The sequence below is a fragment of the Falco peregrinus genome, chromosome 2 (assembly GCF_023634155.1).
Source record: "Falco peregrinus isolate bFalPer1 chromosome 2, bFalPer1.pri, whole genome shotgun sequence".
In the NCBI taxonomy this organism is placed as follows: domain Eukaryota; kingdom Metazoa; phylum Chordata; class Aves; order Falconiformes; family Falconidae; genus Falco; species Falco peregrinus.
In genome coordinates, this window is record NC_073722.1 from 73,778,158 (window position 1) to 73,804,307 (window position 26,150).

General features: G+C 37.6%; 1 protein-coding gene across 1 annotated transcript in view; it reads right to left on the bottom strand.

Moving 5' to 3' along the window:
• Positions 1-26,150, bottom strand: part of GRID2 (glutamate ionotropic receptor delta type subunit 2) — a 730,229-nt gene that overhangs the window by 103,779 nt on the left and 600,300 nt on the right. The window contains exon 12 of the mRNA XM_005232525.3: positions 9,942-10,080. Within this exon, the coding sequence (XP_005232582.2) occupies positions 9,942-10,080 (139 nt within the window). The remainder of the gene's footprint in view (positions 1-9,941; positions 10,081-26,150) is intronic.

Here is a 26,150-nt window from a genome sequence, read left to right on the forward strand (position 1 = left end):
AAGGGAACAATGGAAGGAGTAAGAGGATCCTATCAAATGGTGAGCTCCTTTGAGAGGGGGCAAAGGAGAAAAGGGGGCATTGCAGTTCCTCCAGCCGTATGGAGCAAGTTCAACAGAAGCTGGGTAACTGCCTATGAGAGTACGGTGCCACCACACACCCTGCTGCTGGGGAGCAGAAGAGGTAGCACCAGAACTCACCAAATCTAGCCCAAAGGATCTGGGCTGAGTACTTCTACGTGCTGCTGGGTTACTCAGTGAAGAGCAGCTTTCTGGTGGCATTCCTGCACTGAACGGTGTACCCATCACACCAACCACATCCTACACTATTTTCAGCAATAGGAAGATTTCTGTTGTGGTTTCATGAAATGCCTTTTCATCACAGTTCAAGCTATTTAGTCCAATAAATTTGTTCTACTTTACATATTATCTAGTCTTATCTATTCCCTATATGCAAGAAAAAAAATAACCATTTTAGAAGTTTCTAAAGCAACTCAAATATGGTTTTGTCAGCCCTACTTTGGACTTAAAAAGGTATATTGGAACCTTTAAAGTCTCCTTACATCTTGGCCTTTATTTTTCTGTCCTATAGAATTGCTGTCCCATACTTTTGGTTCTTTAATGGCATTCATTGAAGTTTCAAAATAACTACTGCAATATGTTTACTGCCTAAAACCCATTACAGCTTTCCTGGTGCAAATTAACTTTGTATAAACTGCAAAAATCTAGTGGATGACACCTAAGGACAAATCAAGGAGCTGAATGCTGTTTTAAAGCAGGCAATAGCAAACAGTAAAAGCTCATCGCAGCCACAGAAAATGCAAGCAAATTCCAAGTTGTGTTTCTGAAACATGTAAATATAGAAGCTAGTGAAAATGGCCCTACAGGGGGCAAAAAAAATTGAATTCTTAGGTGTTCCAGGGATGGCACTGAAGAAAACAGTAATCAGACCTCAAAGGATATGTATGCCTCTGAACACAACAGAAAGCAGGAAAAGAAGAAATCAATAGAGCTCAGTGGCAAGGGTTTAGAGGTTAGTTAAGTCAAAAAGAAATCCTTTGAAATTCAGACATATGGGCTTAGAATAATATTGAACAAGACCTATATTCTAAGCAGATAACATACAGCAAATATATAGAAGGGATAAATTTAATTTTGAAGAGTAGATAACTAATGGTATTAAAACCCCCACAATCCTCTCCTCTATCTCCAACAAGATGGCATTCCTCTTCAAGAACATAAGCAGCAGGGAACTTGCAAAGAACCAGTACACATATGGGATCATCAAAGGTGAGCTGCTAAATAAAGCTTTTTCTGAAACCAAGTATATCGGTCTTCTACTAGAGGACTGAGACATGCCCTTTTCTAGGACGAAAAATCTGAGACCCTAGTAGACTCAGATATCAGGAGAATAAGTACTGCAGCTAATTTATAATCAAAAATTATAAAAAAAAAGAAGGAATAAAATTATCAAGTACAGGTAGAAACCTATAAGTTCTGAAAGATTAAATATGAAATGGATGAACTGTTAGCAAAAATGTGAAACCTCATTATGGCCAGTGTGTGAAAGGGAAGCAGTAAATATTTTTTAAAGGCTCTAGTCGTAATCAGGTGAATATGAAAGTAAACTACTAAGATGTTATGCTTAGGTTTAATAAACAAACTGAAATAAGGATTGATACAATTTTAAAGATCAGTCCTGAAGTTTAGATATAGCCACCAGGTAGGTTTCTCCAGGGAAAGCATTTCAATCATCTATTACACTTTGAAATTACAACACCCCCACCGTGAATTTCAAAAAGGCCTTCATCTCATCAGACAATATAAAGAAGGTGGAATATGGACAGGCTACAAAGGATGAATTTAAAACACTTCCTGACAACTCTGAATAGCATTAGGAAAGCCAGTCCTCAGCTAAAGTGAATGCTCTTGAGGGACTTCAAGGGTAGCAAGAACAGCTTTTGCAGAACTAAAAGGCTGAACAAGGCAAGTGTGGACCTGTTTAGGGGAACAGCACACACAGCTAAGGCTGGGGTTCTCAATGCCTTCTTTGCCTCACTTTTCCCCAACAAGGTCTCCCAGGTCTCTGTGACTAGAGGCAGGGTTCAAAGAGGCAATGAACAACCAGCAGTAGGTGGTCAGGTAAATCCCAGCCAGACAAGGCAGGGAGTGATTGACAACACTAGACCCACAGAATCCCATGAGGCCTGGCAGGCTGCATCAAAGGAAGGCTGTGCAGAGAGAGATGTCCAATGTCCTTGCAAGGTGGCTTGCTTCGATTTTTGAAAGATAAGGGCATTGGAGAATTCCCTGACCACTGGAGAAAGGAAATGTCCAGACTATACTCAAAAAACATAAAATAAAATGATTCATGGAATTAAAGCTGGTCATCCAACATCATGGAGTGAGTCCTTTCAGAGCACATTTATGAGCACATGAAGGAGAAGAAGTTGGTTGGGAGCAGTCAACATTGATATACCAAAGGTAAGTCATGCCTGACCAATCTGGTTGCCTCCTACAGTAAAACGACTTGGTTTATGGACAGGACTGAAGAAATGGATGTAGTTTACTTTAACTACAAGGCTTTCAATACTGTCTCCCACATTCTTGTACCCAAATGAGGTCTGCCTGCGTGGGAAACCAGATGGATATTTTCTGATTGGATAGTCAAGATCACAGGGTAGCTCACCTGCAGGCTGGTAACAGATACCAGAGAGGTCTAACCTGGGATGTGTCTCACCAATAACCCAGAGGAAGTGAGTAAGCACTATCTTGTCAAGTTGGCAGGTGACGTGACATTGGGGGACCAGATGATTGCTCAAGGACAGGCTGCTATTCAGATAGACCTAGAAAGGCTGGAAAAATGGGCTGAAATTCAGTAAAGACAAATGCAAAGCCTTCCACCTGGGGAGGAGTAACGCCCTACAACAGCCCAGGCTGGGGTGCAGCTTTGCAGAAAGGCACCCTGGTAAACAGTGGTGGGCCTTGGTGAGCATTTCTCTCTGCTTCACCATTAGGCAAAATGTTGTGTAGAAGTAGGTGTATGACTATTACATTGACAGTCTATCTGTCAAAAGCATCACTGATGAAAAGCACTAGATAAATAGAAACATACTATATTCATCCATTTGTGTTACTGCTGGTGCTGTAAATACACTTCTGTATTTCCTGGCAGTGCTCAGAAGTGCAATAAACTATTACAGGATACATATTGTAATGTCCTGTAAATGTTGTGTTGTTATGCCTGCTGCTAGAAAAGTATACAAAAAGTATTTACTGAGTCTCTAATTTCTAGTGACAACACCTAGTGAAATTGCAATCATTACAAGTAATGTAAGCCATATAATTTCTAATATAAGAAGCAACAAAACATTTTTCTGAAAATTATCGCTAACTGGTATAAGAATGATATGTGTAGCTGCTGCTACATAACAGTACAGTTAGAAACAGCATAAAAGAAAAACAGCTCCTCTGTATATCTTGTGGCTATAAAAGCAACCATGCTACTTTCAGAAAGACACACCAACACAAGACACAAGCTGTTAGTCCAGAAGCGTACTACAATCAGGTATGCAAACCATAATACAAACAGCCTGAGAAGCAAGCAAGAGTGCCATCACACACGAAGGCATCACCAGCAGGGAAATAACAAGGAGGAGAATTATGCCAGTGCCTTCAGGAAGGCATGTTGTAGCTGTCAGGTCTGGGACTAACTACAGTTTGCAGTCCTTTACTGTTTGGTGTTCTCTCCTAAAACACAGGATGCCTCTCAGCTGCGCTGCTCTGCATCTTTTCACAGTTGCAGGTGCTTCTCTGTGCTGATAAAATGATGTCAAGAAGACAAGAGCAAGACAAATATGCACATAAACTCTTTGGATGCTCTAAATGCTGTTGTCAGCAGCAAACTCTAAGTTTTGGTTCACCTGACCCAAAGCTGGAAGTGTACATGTGCATATATATATGCTGCTGCATAGGCAAGATGCAAGAATGAAAAAGACCTATCACATCAGTGACTTCATTGCCTCACACAAACATGTTAAAAGGGATCACAATATATATGATTTCTTGCAGAAGCTGTTTTTATAACCCACTACCCTGCAGACTACTGGTATGACATTCACAACCTAGTAGCTATGGCACAGCAAAATAAAGAGAAATGACAAACCTTAATAAAATTAATACAATTATTAAACCATTGAGGTTCCTTTCTAGAAGAAAGAACTTTAATAACTGCTTTGCCTCCAGCCTGGTTTGCAGGTTACACATTGTTCAATGTACATTTATTCCTGGATTAAACAACTCATTCACTGTCCAGACAAATATATTTAGTGGAGACAGAAATTCCCAGCCTCACTATGTCACCCAGTCTCACCACATAGCTGCCACACCAGATCACAAAATAAGGAAAAAGTATTTTTCAAGCTGATTAATTGCTGCAGGGTAACCTTTGATGCCCAAATTCTGATACTGTTATCCGTGCTGGATGAGCATTTAATTTTGCAATAGTTTTCCTGATCTCAATTGAACTACTTGCAGATCAAAGCATACATCTAAGATGAGTAAGGGAATTATAATCCCACATTTTAAAAAAATTTATCTCTTTGAATTTCTAATTTTGAAGCAATAAGGTAATGAATGATAAAAAATGTTTAAAAATAAAAAAAGACGATATAGTTAAAAAAAAAAGAATATAAAATAAAAAACCTTTAACTGAGCTTGTATATAGACAAATTCTACTTCCAGGGAAATGACCATGCAGTCAGGTCACAGTTTAGCTTGATTTTGGTTATCACTCATGAAACGTTGCAGAGAAAAATGTGGTCCTTATGGTAAGTTTTTTTCTCATTGCAATTACTGGGGTAATATTCCCATACAAATTAACTACAATATAGGGCTATTCTGAGGATGAATTGAGTCATTTGAGGATGAGTTATTAAAAGACATATGTATTTTTCCGCATTTGTTGATTTTGTTTAGTATTCTGCACCTTAGTCGGGCAGCAGTTGTCAGGTCACTTTCATTTTCTGGCTTAGTACAAATGAGTTGCATTGTAATGTAAGAAATTATCTCTGCTTTCACCTTGAAAAAAAAAATCCCAACATATTAGGTTCTGCATATATTTCTTTCCCCAAAGTATACCCACTTCTATAAATTAAAATCCTAGACTTAGAATTGGTAGTATGTTGTTTGTGTATGTCAGCCAAAAGTGTTTAAAAAGTACACAGAAAAGGTAGAAAAAAAAAGGTCATCTCCATAAAGTGATACTGAAGGCTAGTTGTTTTGTTAGGATTGACTGTTGCACAGAACTGTCTGCAAGAAGTAGTCACTAGATTTTAGGAGAAAACGACTGATGTCATGGCTTACACTGAAGTCTTTATTTATGACTAATTCAGATAAAGGTTTCCAATGTTTTTCTTCACACACACACACACACACACACACCCCCCGGACATTAAGTGTTAATTCATAGGCTTACTGAAAGGGCAGACTAGACCAAGATTTGACTGTTGGCAGTGACTGCTTGCTAGCCAGTTTGAAGATCTGTGTGAACCAGAACGTTAGAGGTAAGGTTAAAGAACATTCTGTTTTTCAGCGTAAAGAATTCCTACTCCAATCACTGCGTTCTGGTGTAACCCCCCTGGCAGAAAAACTTGTAGGCAGTTGTTTTGAGCTGTTTAAAGCCTTGGGGACATCTTAGCTTCAAGTGAATCATGGTGTAGGAAAAATGTTGTGAAAAGAATGACTAAACAAAACAAGGATGACACAAGGCATGCTTTACCACTATGCCCCCATTGTTTGGAGGCAGAGGTCTTGCCTATCCCATAGGACATATTACTTATGACATGGAGAACATAATGTGAACTTCTTATTTGACGGAAAACACGAGAGGCAGACGCTCCTCCATAACGTGTACAATCTAAAGTCTTAATCAGGCTTCCATGCTTTTAGAAGTGCATTAGATTTAAACTTGAACATTAGATTGAAACTTGAAACCAGCTAACACCGGCCTTTCAAATGACAAATTCTTTTACTTCCCTGCTGCTCATCCCACTCCCTCAACTTTCCCACAAAATTTCAGTGCCCATGAGAATGTGGTGACACCCTCCCATTACCCAGCCGTGCAGTAGTCTGAGCAAAATCAGCCTCTGCCAGTGGACTAATTCTGTCCTAAAGGAACCATAAAACATGGTAACGACAATACTGGTTCAGTGATGAAATTCACAGCACCAGCACCTATGACAAATAGCTCAAGACCTCCAAGTTTATTTGGCATTTACCAAGAAAAGCCACTCTTAATTATTATTCGCTTATGTTGCATTTGAGACAGCGGTCTAAAGATTTAAGGAACATAGAAACTATGCTTTGCTGCCATGATGTTTTGGCATTCAAAATGCTGACTTGATTTAAATGTCATCTGCTATGTGGGTCAAGTATGAACAAAAAATACATCTAGGAACTACTTTATGACTTTTGTGCCTCTACTCCTGATATTGGCGTGTTGCCAGAAGATGAAAAGCTAAGCTCCCAAAGGTAGCAAGAGTAGCTGTTTTTCAGGAAAAGAAGATTAATGCCCACTCTTATTCTTCTTATGTCATTTAAAAATTGTAACAATTTGATCCAAATTAATCAGTGGACTGAAGAACAAATGCCATCAACTTCAAGTGAGGTTACACAGCAAAGATCTACTTCAAGACTCTCTAGGAAAGGAAACATTTAACTATCCTCCCTAGTGCATTACCTAACAAAATTTTATATGCTTTTCTTCTGAAAATAGGCTTCCGGATACCATGAGGCACTAACTAGGAAGAGTGGCTGAACCTTCAGACCAGCTAACAAAAGGAAGCTGCAAGAGCTCTGAGCACTATCTACACATCCAAAAACTGAAATACAGTAACTATGAAAATGTTTCATGGAAATGAAATGCGCTGTGGGCTGCTTGAATCCTCCTATCTTTTGCAAAAGATATCACAAGGACCATGCCTTCAACAACACGCTGTAATATCTGACACTAGCTAGAAAGCGGAAATGAAAACTTATTAACTACTTGTTACATCTGTGCAAACCCCCAAACTTCAATTTCTTTTATTTTTCTGACTTCTCTGAAGTGGCTGGGTAGCACTACAAGCAGAATCTGGTTCATTTTCTTTAAATACTTAAACTCATTCCCATTCTGGCCTTCAAACCTCCCCAAGGTACAAATTGATTTGTTAAAAAAAAAAAAAAAGAAAAAAAAAGAAAAAAAAAAAAAGAGCATCAGTTTTTTTTCTTTATTGCTTATTCATGTTTCCCACTTTGCAGTAATTCAGCATGGTAAACAAACAGCCTCTCTCTTACTTGCTGATTTGAGTTCCAATTTTGGCAATTTTGTAAACTGAAGTTTTACACTCCCACCATAGTTAGGATAACTTCATTCCCTAATGGATACTTAACACTTCTAATTACTCTATTTCTGAGCTGCAAGCACTATTGAAAAATGTCTCCGTTCTTTCATTCCAGGAGCTTTACAGCTGCAACATTTTCTACTGAATAAAACATTTTCAGTGACTTTGCCCATAAATAATACAGCACAAAGGCCAATGTAGTCTCAACTGTACATAATAACCTCAGAATTCCACTGAGGATTTTCTAGTGACATCATAATAAACTGCAAGAAAAAGCTGAAGATGTATTAAATTATAGTTTGGCTATATTTTGTTCTTTTTTACACATGATGAGAAAACTCAGACATTTGTCACAGTAATTTGAACATTTTTCTGGACTACTTCAAAACTAGAAGGGACATAATTTCAAAGCAGGATGCAGGGGCATATTTCATATTTGTAAGGACAAACTGAATGAATGAATGTATCATTATTATTTATTTTGCAAGTACAAATTCCCATGCTGTTTCTTCATGCTCATTAGTCAAATGTAAAGCTTTTTAAACTTAAAAAAAATAAATTAATCAATCTCCCTCAAAACGTCAAGATCAATGTTGACAAACATTGACACAGAATATCATTTTACACCTGTCATGAATGATGAAGGGATTAAAATTGAGACTACAGAGTTAACAGTTGCGTTGTGTCAAAATACCTGCTGCACATTATGGTCTCAAAGTCTGTTGTTCAGATCTTGAAAGAAAATGGTAACCTGATTTAACTGGTAATACAATTGTACCAGGGGAATTATTTGCTCATGTGATTTTAGTCTGGTTTATGTATCTCTGTCTTAGAGTGCTTAGCCTTCAAATAGATGAAAGTGTTGAGGTTGTTACCCCAGAAAGGAAGGATAACAACCATAGATACTCCATTCCCACATGGGAATGAATAAGGACTGATAATGCTTGGGTAATTTGGACCACAGGAAACCAATTTCCCCTCTCCACCCCCCAACACCCAAGGAGCAGGGAGAAAGAGAAAGGGTTTATGAAGTGTAAGAGGATGCTCCTCATGGGGAGAGTTAAGAGATAACCATGCATTCAAAGTGAGGGGCTCTTTCTCCTCTTGAGTCTGAGCTTCGGCTTCCAATCACAAATAAAATTTGGCTGCTATTGTAGATGTTTCTTTGTCTATGTGCTGCTATGGCCTGGATTGGTTTTAATATGCAGAAAATCCTTACCTAAAGGAAAAGTGCCTTAGAGAGGCCATGGTGATTGGTTGGCATGTAGTGATGCTTGAACCCAACCTATGAATTCACAGGAGTGCAAAGCTCCCCCTGCCCCCTGAGCCACACTAGTGGTTCACTGTCTCAGAGATTTGGAAAGCAGCTGAACTAGAGGCTGCAAGACCTTAGATAATGATACTCAGAAGACAGGGACTTGAATCAACAACTGGAGTGAGAAAACTGAATTTTCCCTAAGGTCGGCATTGAGTCTGAGTTGAACGTCAGAATTTTACCTTTCTGGAGGAAGAAATACAGCAGAACATGCCTTTCTTCTTTATAGTTACATTATTATTTCTGCAAAGAAACATTTTTGGGAAAGGCTAGCTTTGTTACTCTCGCATACTTTCATGGACTTGTAGCCTCAAGACTAAAAACCTGCTATGGAAAAATGGCCAGCTGCTCCTTGAAGTGCTTGGATAGCTAATGCTTCACTGTATATTCTAGTGTCTGCTGTGACCCAAAGGGAAGAATTTTGGGGGTGGGAGAGGTCAGTGAAGCAGAGGGAGCAAGGATAACTCAGCATTCGTCTTGCTGAAGGATAGGAGACCAGAGAACAAAAGGGTGGAGAGAGAGGGTAGGAGACCTAGAAATGTTCCTGTGGCATGGAGACATGAGAGAATCTGGAAAAAAGGACTGGAAGGTGTGACAGAAAAACAGTTCACTGTAAAAGGAATAGAGAAAGAGAAGGACGTTTATGTTAGGGAGGCATGAAGTAAAAGAACCAATAGACAAAAAAAGAGAACAATGTATCTGTTAATGTAGTAAGAGAGCACCTGGGAGCAGGAGCAAAGATGACTAGTAAATGAATTTTTATTGTTGCTATTAACACATTTTGGTCTTGGCAAGAAAATGTGAATTCAGCTTTGAGCTCTGCATACAAAGAAGAACATTGTGCTCCTCCTGATCAAAGTGTCAGAGCACAAGTGTGGGATGAATTTGAATGGAGAGCACAGTCTGAAACACACAAAAATTTTTACTTTTTCATTTCAAATACCGATATACTGCCTATCTCAAACTCAATTGCTTCTTTCAAAATATGTATGTGTGCATACATATGTGTATGTATATATGCCACAGAATAGTATCTGCCAGAGGCCCACAGTCCTGATCCTAAAGACAAAGTGTCTCCAGGGAGGCTGGCAGTCTATGGTATATTGTTATTTTTTTAGCTTCCAAACTACTTCTCAGGGTGATAAAAATTTCTTCCTTTTCTCACATTTAAGTATAACATTCATACCCTTCTTTACGTATATGTATGTTCACCCCCCTTTCCCTCTTTTTATTCTAAATCAACTTACTGGATGGAGTTCTCAATGCGTGTGATGGTGAGGAAAGCTGCTAGGTTTGCTGTGTAGGAGGAGATGACAATCAAAGCAAAAAGCCACCAAGCTCCCATCATCAGTCGGGTTGCCAGGGTTGTGTATGGAACCTCTCCTCCTGTGGGGAAGAAGGAGAAGCAAGAGTTTTAATTTGGCAGAAGGAACCAAGATCCTTATTGCTCATGCGTTGCTGAAGAGAACTAGGTCCCAAGGTCAACAGGGTAAAGCAGTTAACTAAAGCAAGGTGCTTTATTAAATTGAGCAGAACTTTGAAGCACATTTTCTATGCAATGAAAAGTGCTGAAGGAAACCCATACTGTCAGCTGTCATTACTGTATTTAATCTCTTTTGCTGTTGTGCCTTTGACTACAATTCATCTGCCAGTCCAGTCCAGTAATGGAAACAGACTTCAAGATCTCAGAACAAAACCAGCAAAAGTAAATTCTTAAGAGCGTTTTTTCCTTAGAGATCTTACCTACAAACTTTAATTAAGTTTTTCTAGCATTCTTGAGAACATGAAGTTAAAAAACCCCATCAAAACACAATTACTTTTCACAGTTCTGTAGGCAGGCAGATGCTTATGTGAACTATATGTATACACATAACTTCCTGCAAGTGAACTCGGACACGAAATAAAAATAATCAATCACACATATTGAAGAAGAACATAAAATTGTTTTGTATTCCCATAGTTGTTTTCCTTTAAAATCCAACTTCCATGTAAGCACAATGTTAGTAGGAATTAAATTTACCAGGATGAGCTGCGCACTTGTGTGACCAGAGCCAAGTTTAACAAGCCATGAAAAGCATTACTATTTATTCAAATAGCTGTCCCCAAAACACACTAGTTTGGCGTCTTTGAAAGATCTCTTTCAGTTAAAAATGTATGAATCAGAGATTTTTAGATGAAGGAAAAGTCATTGTTTCAAAAACACCCGTTTTGTCCGCAGAATAGGTTCTGCTACAGCTACAAGTAACTAAGGGGAACAGGTGAATGCAGCAAACAGCCACGGTCAACTGCTCAAAATGTTCATCCTTTTCCTCTCCCCGTATACTCAGCAATTTGAAAAGTTGTCATTTTTTTGAGACAGCTTTCTCAGATGCAAAAAAGATGGTACAATACCTGGGATTTGCAAAAGCAGTTTGTTACAGATTCAATCATCTGTAATGTGCTGGATCTTCACTTACATAAAAACTTCTTCACATTTCCCCAGCAAACAGGTTTAAAGGCAATACAAATCACAATTATTCCCATTCCAAGTACAAATAATTTTCAATTATGCACACAAACTAGGTATTTAATCAACACTTGATTATGAAGGATCATCTTACTGTTTTATTCAAAGTTTCTCCTACCTATACAAAGCATTGGGAACTCTGCATCACTGTAGAATAAACAAATTTGAAGCTTTTTCTTATTTCACTGATGTGGAGTTGGTACCATATGTGAAATAATTACTGACTCCATTAATTTATATTTTTGCTATATAAGTATAAAAATCCTTTGTCTTTTAAGAAAAGCCAAAACCTATATTAGACCGGCACAGTTAGAAATAAATTTCCTTTTATTTCCAATATGCCGTGTAATAATCTGAAATAAGAATCTACCAATCAGATCAGGAGATAATTCAATAGAAGGACTTTCGAAGATGAACATCAATTTCAAAATCTCTGGTTTTCTCTCCTGCATAAATTTTAAATGATTTTAATAGAATATTTCTACTTTACTACAGTTTTTACAATGTCTTTGGAATACTTAATTTAAAAATGAGTTTTAATAAAGTGAAAAGAGCAGACAACTATATCAATTTAGTGGAAAAGGCTGTTTGCCCTTTTAACTTTCAGATGCTAATCCCCTCAGATAACTTTCATATTGAATTGAATTGGGTAGAGTGATAGAGAAGAAGCCAATGATCTCCTGGACATCCCTGCATTTTCATTTTTCAGCTTAATGAGTAAAACTTTAGGTTCTCACCTTTTTTTTTTTTTTTTATTGAAACGAAATGTCAGAAAATTGAGGACCACTGAAAGTCACATACCTGCCTTCTGGTTTTCAAGTGAGGATGCTGTGTAACAAGTGCCCATGAAAACCACCGCAGACACCCCAGCCGCAGCATTCCCTTACTGTTCGTACAGCATAGTTTTTCCATACACCGGTAAGGCTGTCCCCACTACTTACTGCTGCCTTTTCTTCTTTAACACCCATGTTAACAATAGACTAAAAAACTGTGAGTGCTGGTTATCCCTAGTGCTTTCACCCAGGTGTTTGTGAAGTCTTCTTCCTAATTCACAGTTGTATCTTGTATATCAGCAGCCAAGAAATGAAGCTTGAAGACAAAGCCCACGTCCAAGTACACGTATAATAAACACATCTCAAAATAATTCATCACTCCTGCTCTACTCCAAAACTTTTGCACTGATGCTCCTTAAACCACCATTTCTAAAGCAGGAGTGACACTGCAACTGCAAAGGTGAATGATTTTTAAGCAGTACAGGCAGGGTACTCCACCCCTGTCAGTGAAAGAACGAAACAAAAATCAAAGGAGACCTTATACTGCCATAGTATCATTTCTTTGGCATCTATTAGGAGACTTAATGTGATACAGTCTTATTCTATTGTACTGTTTGCTTAAACACTTCCCGCACCACGACAGCTCACCTTAAGAAACCTTTTCAGTCCCTTCCCCCAATTTTGTTTCTAGGGATAACACTTTCCAGAGTTTTCTTTCAGTCCAAATTTACATGTTTTCTCAGTGCAGAAGAGTACCAAGTCAGTTAGGAGAGCAACAATCATTGGCTTTCCATTCACGTTACCATGAAAAAGAGCTACAGACGGAACAGTCACTATTGTTGACTTTAAATTAGTATGCAGAAGAGACATGCATGTAAACCCCTCTGAGCTCTGCTTCCCAGTACCTAGTACTAGTTTCAAGCGCATGGACATTTTTATGGATGACAGCATATTCCAGTTACAAGGGGTTAAGCACAGGACACACAGCACAAGGGAAGAGGGAGCCAAGAAGATGATACAAGTCTTTCCCTGCTATTGTCTTTCATATCATACCGGCAGAGCTTAATAACCCCTAATGGCAAAGCGGACCCCCTGATGCCATGTAAACACATGTTGGTGACTGGAGTAAAATCTGTCCTATGACACCTTATTCATATAGCAAAATTCATTAATGGGAGTTAACATGCTGGTTGTGGTTATATTAAAAGCATTACTGCTGTAACATGCTGAGCAACACTTAAAAATGCTGGGCTCCACTTATGACACAAATTGAAATCAGACACCCAGCAGCCCTGGAGTTGCTTTGTCATTTTGAGAGACTGACTTCAAATGAATACAGAGACTGGATTATTCTTTAGATTTGCACACTACCTGTAGATCACCTATGCAGTGGCTACAGCTCCTAGTATAATTCAGCTGATATTTTTGATGTCTACTAAAAATCATTTAAAAATCTAGTCTGCCTTTAAAATTTTCTGATTGCATGTGCAGGAAGGCAAAGATATTTTCCAGAGTAAATTGAACTCGCAAAAATAAATCTTATTGGGAGTTTTCTGAAAGAGCTGAATTACCGTACAAGTGACAGTGAAAGAAATTACTTTTAGTCCTCCCACTCTCATCCAATGCAGCTCTCCTTCATCAATCCTAGACTAGTTTAATGCTGGCCTACTTCAGATGACAGGTTTAGACTGCAACTTATCTTATGAATTTTTGTTTCTTCCCATTTCTTTCCAAGTGCTTCAAGCTAAATATCAGAAAGTAAGAAAAATAACACATTGTCTTGACAAAGCAAACAATATAATATATAATTACAACAGACCTAAATACCAGGAAAGAAAACCACTCTAGGAGATAAAATGTGAACGTAAACAGTTCCCATAGTGATTTCTAATGCCTTTTAAGTTGTTCTTCCTTGTTAGCAATAAATGTAAAGTTTTTTTCAAGTCAAAAATTGCAAGAGAGGATTACAGGCAAGAAGGAGGAATGAAATAATGAGAAAAATGGGTAAAACAGGAAAATTGAGGATCACAGCCTGGTGAGATCTTGGTATTCCATAATTCTAGACATAATTAAAATAATTAAAAATGCATAGGCTGTTTCTCCAAACATCTTGTTCTCAGGGATTTGTCAATTGTTTCCTTGAAGAAAAGTGGTTCATCTGCGTAGTCCAGAACTATGAAAGTATTTCAGATAGAAATGGAGAAAGTTTTTTTTTTTATGAACAAAAAGAAATGTTGAAATATTTCTTGGAGAAGTTTTAACTGAAGTCAACATTTCTGAGATCAAGTCTGGTGGCAGTCATCTTGCTGAAAAGTGGTGCAATTTTTGTTACTAGTCATCCAGGCAGTAAACGTGCAAGGTAAGGTCTCTAATTTAATATCAATTTAACGACTTCACTGGGAATGCACAATATTTATAAATAAAACCCATTTGCTTAACAGCTCAAAAATATTTTTAGTTTACTATTACTACAGCAAATAGCTTGGTAGCACAGAGCCCACAATACTGAGAAAACTCAGAACTGATTATTGAAAACAGTAATGCCTTTTGAAGATTCATTATTGAAATTTATTTTATAAACAACCTCACATGCAGACAAAAGCCACAAACCACCATGATTCTATGTCCTGAACTTGATAACTCTACTAAATGATGTTTCTGTGGTGAGTTGAGAGCTGGACTGGGAGTCTGCTGCAGCTACTTCATATGTGAAGAGAGAGGCTTGGATGAGAAGTCTCTACCCTTCTCCTACAGGAAGGACACTGCAAGAATCACAGCTTGCAATTTCTATTTGTCATAACCACAACTGCCAGGGAAATCCCAAAGACTAGGTTTTCATTATAGACAAAACTAAATTTGTCACCAAGGCTTACTGTTGAGGCTACCCTACCATTCTCACTTTAAGAACGTATCTCAGTTGTGAATAAATTTGTCAGATTTCAATCATTTACTCCTCAGTAGTCTCTACTAGAGGTCTGCACTGAGCTGAATTTCTGTGTAAGGTGTTTTATCCAGACTTTTTAAAAATAATTTTGAGAACCACGAAAAAGATGTTAATTGTCACCATTTTGTTGTGGAATCCAGTACTACCAAACTTGAAAGCCAGAATCTTGATTGTGCTTGGAAGGGGAAGGCACAGAAATAATAGGGTGGGTTATCTGGAGACAGATTTTGGTTTTGCTTTTGCTTGCAAATATTCTGTCCACATTCAGTGAATTATTGGCCTTTGGAAAAAACCACAAAGGACTGGGAATTGGATTCAGTTTAGCCTTTAGCTTGTTAGAACAGTCACATCAATTATGCTGTGCATCTGCAATTTCTATTTGCACAAATATAAAGTGCAGAGTTCTGTTGCAAATAGTTTAGATCAATGTATGTCTTATGTTTTCTTTGTGAAAGGGACATTAATAGAGAGTGGGTGTAAGGGGAGTAGTCTGTATTAACAAAAAGGAAAAGGCATTTTATTTTTCAGCTATTTTTGCCGTGAGAAACAAAGCCTAAAGTTTGACTGAGGTCTGTTATCTTTACAAAAGTCTGCAAAGCAGAGCTCTTCAAAGGCAGAATCTTTCAGGGCATTAGCTATTGCTATTGTTCTGTTAAAAACTTTCTCGATAATATAAAATCTCTCCTGTTTTCAATTGGAAATGTTCAATTGAGTATAGGACAAAAAAAATACTTTACAGTCAATGAAGCCTGTACCTATTTCTACCAGCTGTGAAATAAATGCAGCTTGGAAGTTGTTGGAAAATCTCTCATCATGACTTTTTCTTTCTTTCTTTTCATTTTTCACCCATACTTTTCCATTCTTCCTTGAACCGCGCAGAGTGCATTAATTTCCATAACATATAAGCTGGCATGTCATAACCTGAGTTTATAATATTACATTGTGCGCTGACGTTAACACCCATTGACCACAGCAGGCATGACATGTATTCTTCAACAGGAGAATACAATCCTTTGAATTGGTAATGCCTTCCAAATAAGCTTGTAAATCACTGGTTGAGTTCCCTAGTCTTGCAGATATTGGCAGATTGCAGGGGACCGAGAGTAGGGAAGGAACTGAGCATGAGGCAGGGCTGGCAGCCAGATTCTACAAGGTCTGGACAAGTTCAAAAGCCAGCTATTGCTTTTATTCATCACACCACCTGTTTCTCCCCTAGCACTTTATTTTTATTAAAATGTAGTGATTTTTTGTTTTAAATTTTTATATGAAAAGAAACATTCAGATATTTTATTTTACACATGAAATGTTTCTTCAGGTTTTACTTCCTAAAGAGAGAGCTCTGCACCTAGGCATCACTACTACCGTTAATATTAATACTATGACAATGCTCCAAATATATGAGGTTACAAGTTACAGGAATTGTACTTTTGGTTCACTGGAAGCAGTAGGATTGAAAGGGAACCAATTTTTAATAGTAAAGTGATTATAAAATCTTCCACCAAATCTAAAAGATCAAGCAACATTTTTTTTTTTTTAATATAAATAAGAATGTAAAAGTCATGTGTAGTGGAGGTTTTCATTGTCAAGGTATTCTCACTTATTAGTTTTCTGAAAATAAACATGAAGTAAATGAGAAATTCAGAGGAGATATTTGAAACATTTTAAGACATTAAAATATTTAAAATTTTTCATATTTTCTTCTATTTACCATAAAAATAATTTAGTAGCCATTGTAAACTCATTTGGATGTTGGTATTCGTTAATCTTATAATTTGAACTATTAGATAAATTTTTGAAGTCTGTCTTCCTAGCATACAATTGATAGAGGAGACACTTTCACATGTGTACTCCAACGGCATTACAGCTCTTCAGAGTTTATAGCTGGCCCATTCTTTTTGCTGAACACAAGTCCTTTATGTGACAAACACCGTGCTTAAGGGACATACTGAACATATCCTATCTCTGTCTATACCGAAAATCTCCTTGCGTATCCTTTGTCATCAGCTTCCAACAGTATTCTCTCTCTTCAGGTACTGTTCAGTGTCTAGCTCAGGTGTGGGTCCTGGCGATACATTATAAAGCATTTTCTGTATGCTGCTGATATACTTACCGTGGACAGTCTTTGGCTTCCTTTTCCCCATTATTTCTACAGCCTTCCTCCTCCTCTGGATGATTTTGAGGAGACAGGCTGCTATTGTAGTCTTTGAGAAACACTAATGTTTTTTATCAGTATATATCTTCAATGCCGTACTTTTTAATGGTGATATCTTTTGAAACTGTTAAGTGTTTGTCTATATTTGTGAAGTCTTTCAAGTTGTTACATCCATACCTTAAGGTGGAAGAAACACTTGAGTTGAAGGTTCAGTTTGGTCTTTAGGTTTTACATTATATTTTTCGGCTTTATAAAACCTGCCCAACACTCCAGGAGTCAGATCAACAAATAGTGGTCCTGGATGGTCCTTAACAAGCTCTTTTAAAACGCTTGGGTGAAATTTGCTTGGATGTGCTGATTTGAAAATATCTGATGTTAGTAGCTGTCATTTAGCATCCTCTTGAGTTGCTCTTGACATGGAAAGTGTTTAATTCCCTTTTTCACCAACAAAGAAAAGAAATACTTATTGCTTTCCCAGCATAACTACTTTGAATGGTATCACCTTCACCTAATGCACTACTTCCATTTAAGGTTTCTTTAGCTCCTAATAAAATTTTCAAAGCCCTCCTTCCTGTTGTTCTCAGCTCTGACTCACCTCTGTGTACACTTGCTCCCCACATCATTTTTGCTAAAGTTTGTAGCTTTCAACTCTTTGGTGTAATCAATGTTCCTTTTTCTTTCCATCTGCTTTATATGTGCATTCAAGATGCTTCAGCATGGGCAGCCTGAGACTTGAAACATACATCCTTCAGATTGAATGTCCCTATTATACCTCACACTTTCCCTTATGCATTACAGATATGTGCTAGAGGAGCTAATCTTCCTCTGCTTCAGTGTGATTTGGTGGTCCACAGCAGCCATTGACTCCCATCTCATTTTGTGCTCCAGCTATTAGCACATGGTCCCACAAGAAATCAAGATCAATTCTTTCCAAGTTCTCAATGCCTCTGAAACACCTAATGTCATTTTGACGTAGTGACACTCTTCCCCTTTTGCCCACTTTGTCCATCTGTCTTTCAGTAGTTCATGGTGTCATATGTTCCTGCTAGATTTTAGTAACACCACAAAGACCACATTTATATTTGTGAGTATTTCCAGCTGTTCTTGTTTATTACTCAGATTTCCTGCACTGGTCTATAGGCAAGTCATGAATGTGTTCACTTTGTCGTCTGGTGCCCTGATTAATTACACACCACACACCACCCCCCCCACCCCCCCCCCACCCCCCCATGTCTTACTTCTGAACTAAACAATCACTTACTCTTTACCATTTGTTGTTGTCAGTGTAATGATCCCCTGACTAATCTCATTACACTTGCTCCCTGGAAGATCGTTTCCTTTCACCTGGGTGGGAAGCACTGCCCTCATTGCCCTTCCAGAAGGGAAGTAATGATCCACAAAAGAAAGCTCTCCTCATTTACTTCTCCCCTTTATGTGACAGGGACAATATCTGAGATGATCTTTCTTCTCCTTCAGGCTTATTTCAAATCACTTCTAATCATTTGAAATCTGTAAAGTAGTTTGAGAAGCTGCATCTTATATGTGCTTATAGATCCTTATCAACAAATTTGGAAGCCAGCTAACCTGAGGGCATATGTGCAACTTTGTGCAGGTAGATACAGGCTCCCTCCCACCTCCTACCAAGGAAGCCAGGCATAAACCAGCTCCCATCTGAAAAAGAGATTACCATGCTACCTTGTCACTCTTGGTTACTTCTGACCAGTAATCACCTCCAAGTTACGTTTCCTATCTTGCAAACTCCTGAAAATCCTCCATTTGCTGCTGCTGTACATCTGTTTGTATGTGCCTTTGGCATTTAACTTGCATGCTAAGGCTCATTGCTCAGCTCTTTTTCCTCATTAATAGGAAGAGATTACCCATGCTGGGATGTCAAATGATGGGGCTAATCAAGGACCAGTGACACTGCCACCAAGCCCTCATCAAGTTGCAGCCCAGTGTACGTATCTTATAAATCTAGTCAAAGGGCCCTGACAAATAATGTGATGGACAAACAGAAATGTCCTAAAGATGGCCCAAACGATTACCCACAAACTATTTTGCTTGAAACACAGAATCTTCAGTCATGTTCTTTGAAATCCTCCTCTCTGAAGCTAGGAAATGCTCTAGCACCAAGGAAAGGGCTAGTGCTACCCAGTGCAAAGCATTTCAGCCTACTGCTGCGTTGGCTCACCACTGGATTAGCAACCTGCAGAGTCTTTATAAATTTGAGCCTCTACCACTTCTATTGTCAATTTTTTTTTTCTGTCTTCAAATACCAAGCCTGCCCAGCTTGCTGTCTTTACTGCAATGGCTTCATTCTAGAATGTGACAGAGGGCTAATCATTTGGCCACCAGACTCCCTTGTAAAACTCTGCCAAGACACAGCAGGAACTGTCATAGGCATCCTTGATTAAAATTTTTTTTGAAAATTAATCTATCTGCAAAAGTCAGACATGGCTATTCACTACATGCTTCCAATCACTTGTTTATACAGAGCCCCCCTTTTCTTCCTAGATCTAATTTTTATAAAACAGTAGTTAGAGGCTCTATAAAGCTGAAAAATAATCCATGACAATAGCACTACTAAGGGCAAATCAAGGAGGGCAGCCAGATACAACATCCCTTTATGTAAATGGGGGTTGTACCTGTAAAGGTCTGTTTTAACTCTGTCTTAATGCTCAGGTACTGTGTACAGGCTTTCTGTAATGTTTGCCATTTCCATTTTGAGAATGAATGAGTCAGAGTCTCTTCCAAATCACTGCTAAGCTATGACCATACAGTGCAGGATTCAGCCTCAGAATAATCTAGATAGAACTGTGCTCTGTCTTTTACTACTTTGTAAAGCTGCTGCTTTTTCACAGCTGTAAAAACATTCCATAAACCAAACCCCTATTCATCCTAAACATAATGATCAGGTTTGCAGAGAATGAAAACAGAGAAAATTTGTTGCATGGGAGAAGCAAGAGCAAGTCAAACCCAAAATCTAGTGGACTTTGTTAAAGGCTACATTAAACAGACATTCAAGCCTCTGAGTAAAATTTAGAACAGTACAATGATGAACATTTTTACTTTTTCTATTCAGGAATTTTTAGGTAAAATGCAAACATTAAAATATATACTGAAAGTACAAAAAAGGGTCTAATAACTGCATTCCAGAAGAAAGGGATCTAATGTGATAATGGAAAGTCTAACCTCTTTTCAGCTGAGCTGAGATTCCAATTTTCTGCATCACTAGCAATGATAATGTTACACAAACAGTGTTCAATCATTAAATTAATTCCCATTAAATCAATGTCCTTAAAGGCCAAACAGTCCTTTAATAATTACCTGATTAAAATGATGTTAGCATAACATATTAGTTAGAGCATATTTATATTTCCTTTCCCAATAATAAATCGTTTCTTTCCACCCATTTTGCTGAAACAGTGGCAAAGAGGCAAAAGTTGGGGAAGGAAGCATGTCGTATCACCACGTAGCAAATGGCTGTGGTCTAGCTTCTCCTGGTATTGGTGATACTTCAACAACATACATTAATCAGATTTGCACTTCTATTATATAGTTTTTACAGTATGAATCTTAAAAAGCTAAAGGAATTAATTCCTAGCTTTTGAGTCCAGACCCACAAAATAAATGACTTATTTCAGATATTGCAACTTTGCAGTGGTTGAATTCCATCTTTCTGTGAAATTAGAAAAATAATGATGTTTTCAAATGAAAATCAAAGCACATCATAGATAAAAGAAAATGTTACAAATAATAGTGTGCAGTAATTTAATACCAGTAACTTGTAGTGACTTGTGCAACATAATTGCAGAGATAGGGGATAGATACACTTTAAAGTGCTTCTAAATTTTTGCCAAATGTATCACAAAACTACATTTTGTTTTTCTCTTCTGTTATTACAAAAGAAGAGTAATGGCTGCAGCTAAAGTTTGAAACGGAGGCATCTACTTGTATTTGCTGAAGTTACTGGGAGCTCTTAGATGAAGCATTACTAGATTTATACTACACATATCCAGATGCCAAAATATCATGCAAGTCTCCATATTTGAAAGCAAATCTTTTGATTGCTGTAACTATGACCAGATTGGAACTGTGAGGCTGGCTGCCCAACTCTAATGAATAAGTTGGAAAAAATCTCTCATATTAATGCTGCTAAAATGCATTGTTTTACTAGAAGATTTAGCAGGGTTTCAAATTTAATTTTGGGGTTACCCAATACAGCACTACTCAATCACATAATCATAAATAATAGTGCAATAAGCCTAACAATTTTACCAACAGCTGTTTGCTCAAAAGAAGCTTTGACCAGATAATATTTCACTGCTACTTTTACAACATGGGACAATAATTTTACATGATATGATTCTAGACATACACACACACAGAGGCAAACACAAAATGGAGCTCAAAGTACATGTGTAACAAATATGAGGAGCTTCCGAGGATCCTACCCTGTAGCACTGCAAGGTGTGCTTTTAAGATTGCACCCGACTGCATGCCTGTATAAAGGCACTATTTGGAGCCACCATGAATGCATCAAAATGATACATGCATACTCTTATTTTAAAGAATATCGGCACCTGATCTTACCAAATCACCTTGCAGACTGGCAGCCTTCTGATTAGATTTCAGGAGATGCTGAGACCCAGTCTCCCTATTACTAATGGCTGGATTCAAATGCTCTACAGCCTCAAACGATCCACCACAATTATCATCTACGGTACATATTCATAAGTGGGTAAGAAGTTAACTGTCACATATAGTTTGCATAGTGGTGGCCTTTCCACAGAATAATGGCAGAGTTTTACATAGTACCTTCCCGGATGGCAAAAAAACCCTGTGCACAATGGACTGAAAACAGGCCATCTGTACATGCAATTAACATTAAATCGAACAATGTCATTAATGAGGTATTAAAGTGCTGCTTTAGCTAAGAGCCTGTCAGGGAGGACATTATGAGCACGAGGGAGAAAGTCCCCTTTGACTGAAACTGAGCCACTATGAACCAAGTCAAACAAAAGACAATTCAGTCAGATCATAAGGATAAACAGTAATTCCAGTAGAGCCTCCACAGCTTTTGACAGGTACTTTTCCCCATCATCTTTTTTTTTTTTTTTTTTTTTTTTTTACCTTTACACAGCTCCAAGACTCAGATTTTGGGGGTGAAGGGAATTTTTTTAAAGAAGATCATATACTCAAAGATTGTTTTTGGCTTGAAATTTCAAAGTATTATGAAATGCTTTATAAATCTGTTCTTGCAAGCTTTCCAAGCATCCATCATAACAGAGTGCCACCTGACTACTTTGGAGGCAAGTGAATCACAGACATCTTGGCTACATTAGTTTAGTTTTCATGTCACTAATTCTAGTTATCCTTTAATTTTCAGGGTGTTTCTCTGCAATGAACTCCTAACCTTACAGAATTCAATCATCAGTAATGCAGAAGCTCTAGTTATGTTACTAAATAACACATTTTAAAATTTAGACTAAAATTCTCCTTCAAGGGACATCCTGTAATATTGTTACCAAAGTGATCTCTAAAGCTCAGATAACCTAAAGTAGTACGACAGGTCATAGGAAGAGTGGAAAGAAGAAAACCCTTGTCCTTTTAAGTTTCACTTAGAATAATGCTACAATGTCATTTATTGATGAAAATAACTAAGACAAATGTTTATGTTTGAAAGATGAATAACCTGTTTTTTTACTGCAAATCAGATATCAACCTGCTTAAGATCATGACTCAGATTTGTCAGAAGTGAAAAGCAACTTCAAAGATGACTTTACTGGATTGTGAGGATTTTCCTCTTTGAGAGCAGATACAGAAATGAAAGAAGCTATTGTAAGAACAGAATACATGCTTATACCTAAAAATGTTCTATTAGCAAGTATATCTGGGTGTGAACTATGAACACTCCCACTCAACAGATTTATTATCAGCATTCCTTAACAGCCTGTTTGCAGAAGACTTTCTATCTTTCCCCTTCACTGTTACCTTTATTCTATCCCAGTGTGAGGGAAGTAGACTCCTCAGTCAAAACCACATATTTCTTCATCTCCATTTTTATCTGGTAAATGGGGTATCACACATTTTTAAGCCAATACCATCTCACTAACTTCAAAAGCACTGAAAAGGTAAAGTCCTACTTTATGATCTTTCACTTCCCTACTGACAGTAGAAGAACAAAAATTAAGCAGCATGAGGTTCCTACAAGATAATGCTGCTGTAATGAAGGCAATCCTCTTAATTTGCATGCTGGGAAGCTGAGTAAATAAAAAAAAAAAACAAATAAAAGCCCCAACAGTGCTCTTTTTCTTGTATTTGCTGAGAGCGGACCTTCATCTCAGCAATCAGGGAAAGCAACGGGTTGGTTAGCTTAATAAAAAAATTAATTTCGTATCTTTATATGCTTCCTTTCCATATTAATTTTGGCCTACTCCTTTTATACACATTTTAATATTACAAGAGGTCTGAGGAAAAAAAATCTTGACAGCTGAAGAACAGAGACTCCTGTCAGCAGCATCAAAATCTCTTTGCTGCTCCTGCCTTTACAGTTTACAGGCAATTTTCCTGGCACCTACCCACCAGTTGGTGTTACAAAGAAAAGCTGCATGGGTGGATACAGCTATGGCACAACTGTTGCAGAGGAGGGACTCCCCACAAACCAGAAAAGCAATTGAGAACTACCATGGGTCCCAAACAGCCCAAACTGCCAACTTAAGTGTAAGCTTCTGTGAAGAAAAATCAAATAGCAGGGCAAGCTGGGCTTGCTTTTTCAGTTTCTAAGCATCTTCACAGATAAAAATGTGGGTTACAGTCCTCCTCCATGCAAGAACCATTCAGTTCCTGGCTAAATTGGTCTACCTCGCTTTCTCAATTAAATATATATTATACACAGGTGAACTCTGAAAAGTCATAACTGATTATTTAATCTGATTCTAACTACATTCTTTACCCAAATGTAGTATAAAATCATGTTAGAAATCAAAGTGGTTAAAGAAAATACTCTGAGTAAAATATTCACCTTAGGATGCTTTTGAAAGAACAGAGAAAGATGGATAGGTGCCACAGACACCCAGTTCTACTTTCCCTTTTGCCTCATTTGGTTTTGATCACCATTTATGCTATAGCCAGGCAGACATTACCTTGTCACAGTCAATTAATCAGGCTTGGAGCTAGTCCTAGGGTAATGAAGGTGTTTTTTGGGCTTTCACACTGCCATTTATTCTCCACCTCCTCACAGAAGTTGTGTCAGGCACAACATCTCTAAATATACTGCCTTATGTACCCAGTGCTATTACTCAAGCGAGCAAGTGCACACAAGATATAGAAATCCATTATTTTAGATGCCTCTGAGAACTGCCTGAGCCTTAACTTCAATTTAGGGGAAAATCCAAGTATATCTCCTGGCAGTTTAATACTAGTGATATCACATTGCTGCAAAAAAATGCCCACACTGTTGAACATTTTACTTGGAGCATGGTTATTCCTTGGAATTACATTTTCAAAACGAGACAATCATCTAAATCTCTGAAATTGGTATGCACATAAAGCTACATCCAATATCTGCAAATGTGCACTGTCTGTATACATGACAATGATTCTTAGGAGATATTGTCAGTTCCAGTGATCACTTGTAGTTTCCAAACACATTTGAGACACAGAACACAACCGCCAAAATTTAGTTAGTTTTGAATACTGTTAAGAGGGCTGACCAAACCATTGAGACGTATGGAAAAGCAGCATGGATAACACAGGGCTGTAGTAGCTCTTTCAGAGAGACGACTTTATGATGTAAGCCTAGATTTAATATAGTAAAATGAGAATTTGGGGTTTTCACATTTAAAGGTGGAAGTATAATGCCACAAACACACCTGCTGGTGTGTGTGCTAGAAAAAGATGGAAATTGTTTTTTTTCTTAATATGTTTGGTATCTGACTTTCATTTTCCCAGCTTAGTGCATTTTAGGTTCAGCAATTCTGTTCCTCTTGTTAAAGGAAGATGTCAAGACTTGGCATTAGTTTGAAGAGCAATTAAAATAGTTAATTAATGAGACTGGCATTTAAGTTTTGCTTTCTATCAGAACATATAAAACATATTTTTATGAAGGAAGATAGATAATATCTCCCTTTTACAACCGAGAATTGATATACAAATTATTAAATGAAGTATCTATGGTCAGCCAGAAGATGAGGTGCAGAGTCAAAACTGGGAACTAGGTCTTAGAACTAAAGTCTTTATATGGGATATTTTTTGTTTTCTAAACTTAAAAAATAATTAGGTTTTATTGCATGTGAAGGTATAATTGATTTCTAACGTGTTTTTTTCAAAATGCTTTCAAAGTTTTCCTCTGAAGATTAAATACATAGAGATTGGTGTACAGTTAATTAAGAGAAAATGTCACTAAGATACGTTGTTACAGCATAATGGTTTCCTGCTGATATGGATATGCCAAGAGTGAGATAAGCAAGATGAAGTAACTTATTAAGCAACAGCACACTCCAGGCAGTGCATTTCAGGAGGATTCTATCACAACTTGGGTAGTAATTCAAGGAACAAGACTGAGAATTCTGAGCAGCTTTAACCATCTGCAAAGTATTATAATGACATAGAAGTGCCAAAGCTTGGAGTCTATTTTATTGCTTTTATGAAATGTAATTTAAACAAGGCAAACAGTAAGTTTTGCTCATTTACTGAGCATTATGAACATAATTGACCATTACTGACACCATTGATGACCAATCAAAACCTCCAGTTGTGACCAGAATTTTAAACTAACCAAACATAAGGGGATAAAAAAAATGGCCCACCAGTGATGCTTACATAATTTCATAACTTTGCTAGGTTAAGAAAGAGTGTTAAAAATTCTGATGAAAATAATACTTTTGTGGGTAATACTTCAAGCATCCATTATCCTGTGGTCAAACTGTATTTATAAATATATCAGAATTGTTTGTTTTGTTGTAATTACTGAGAAGTGATTAAATCTTGAATGATTCAGACATTTTAAAGATATTTTCTGTTATAGCAAAAGAGTCCCAAAGATAAAAATCTGCCTGGTTTTGTTTCTTACAGACAATG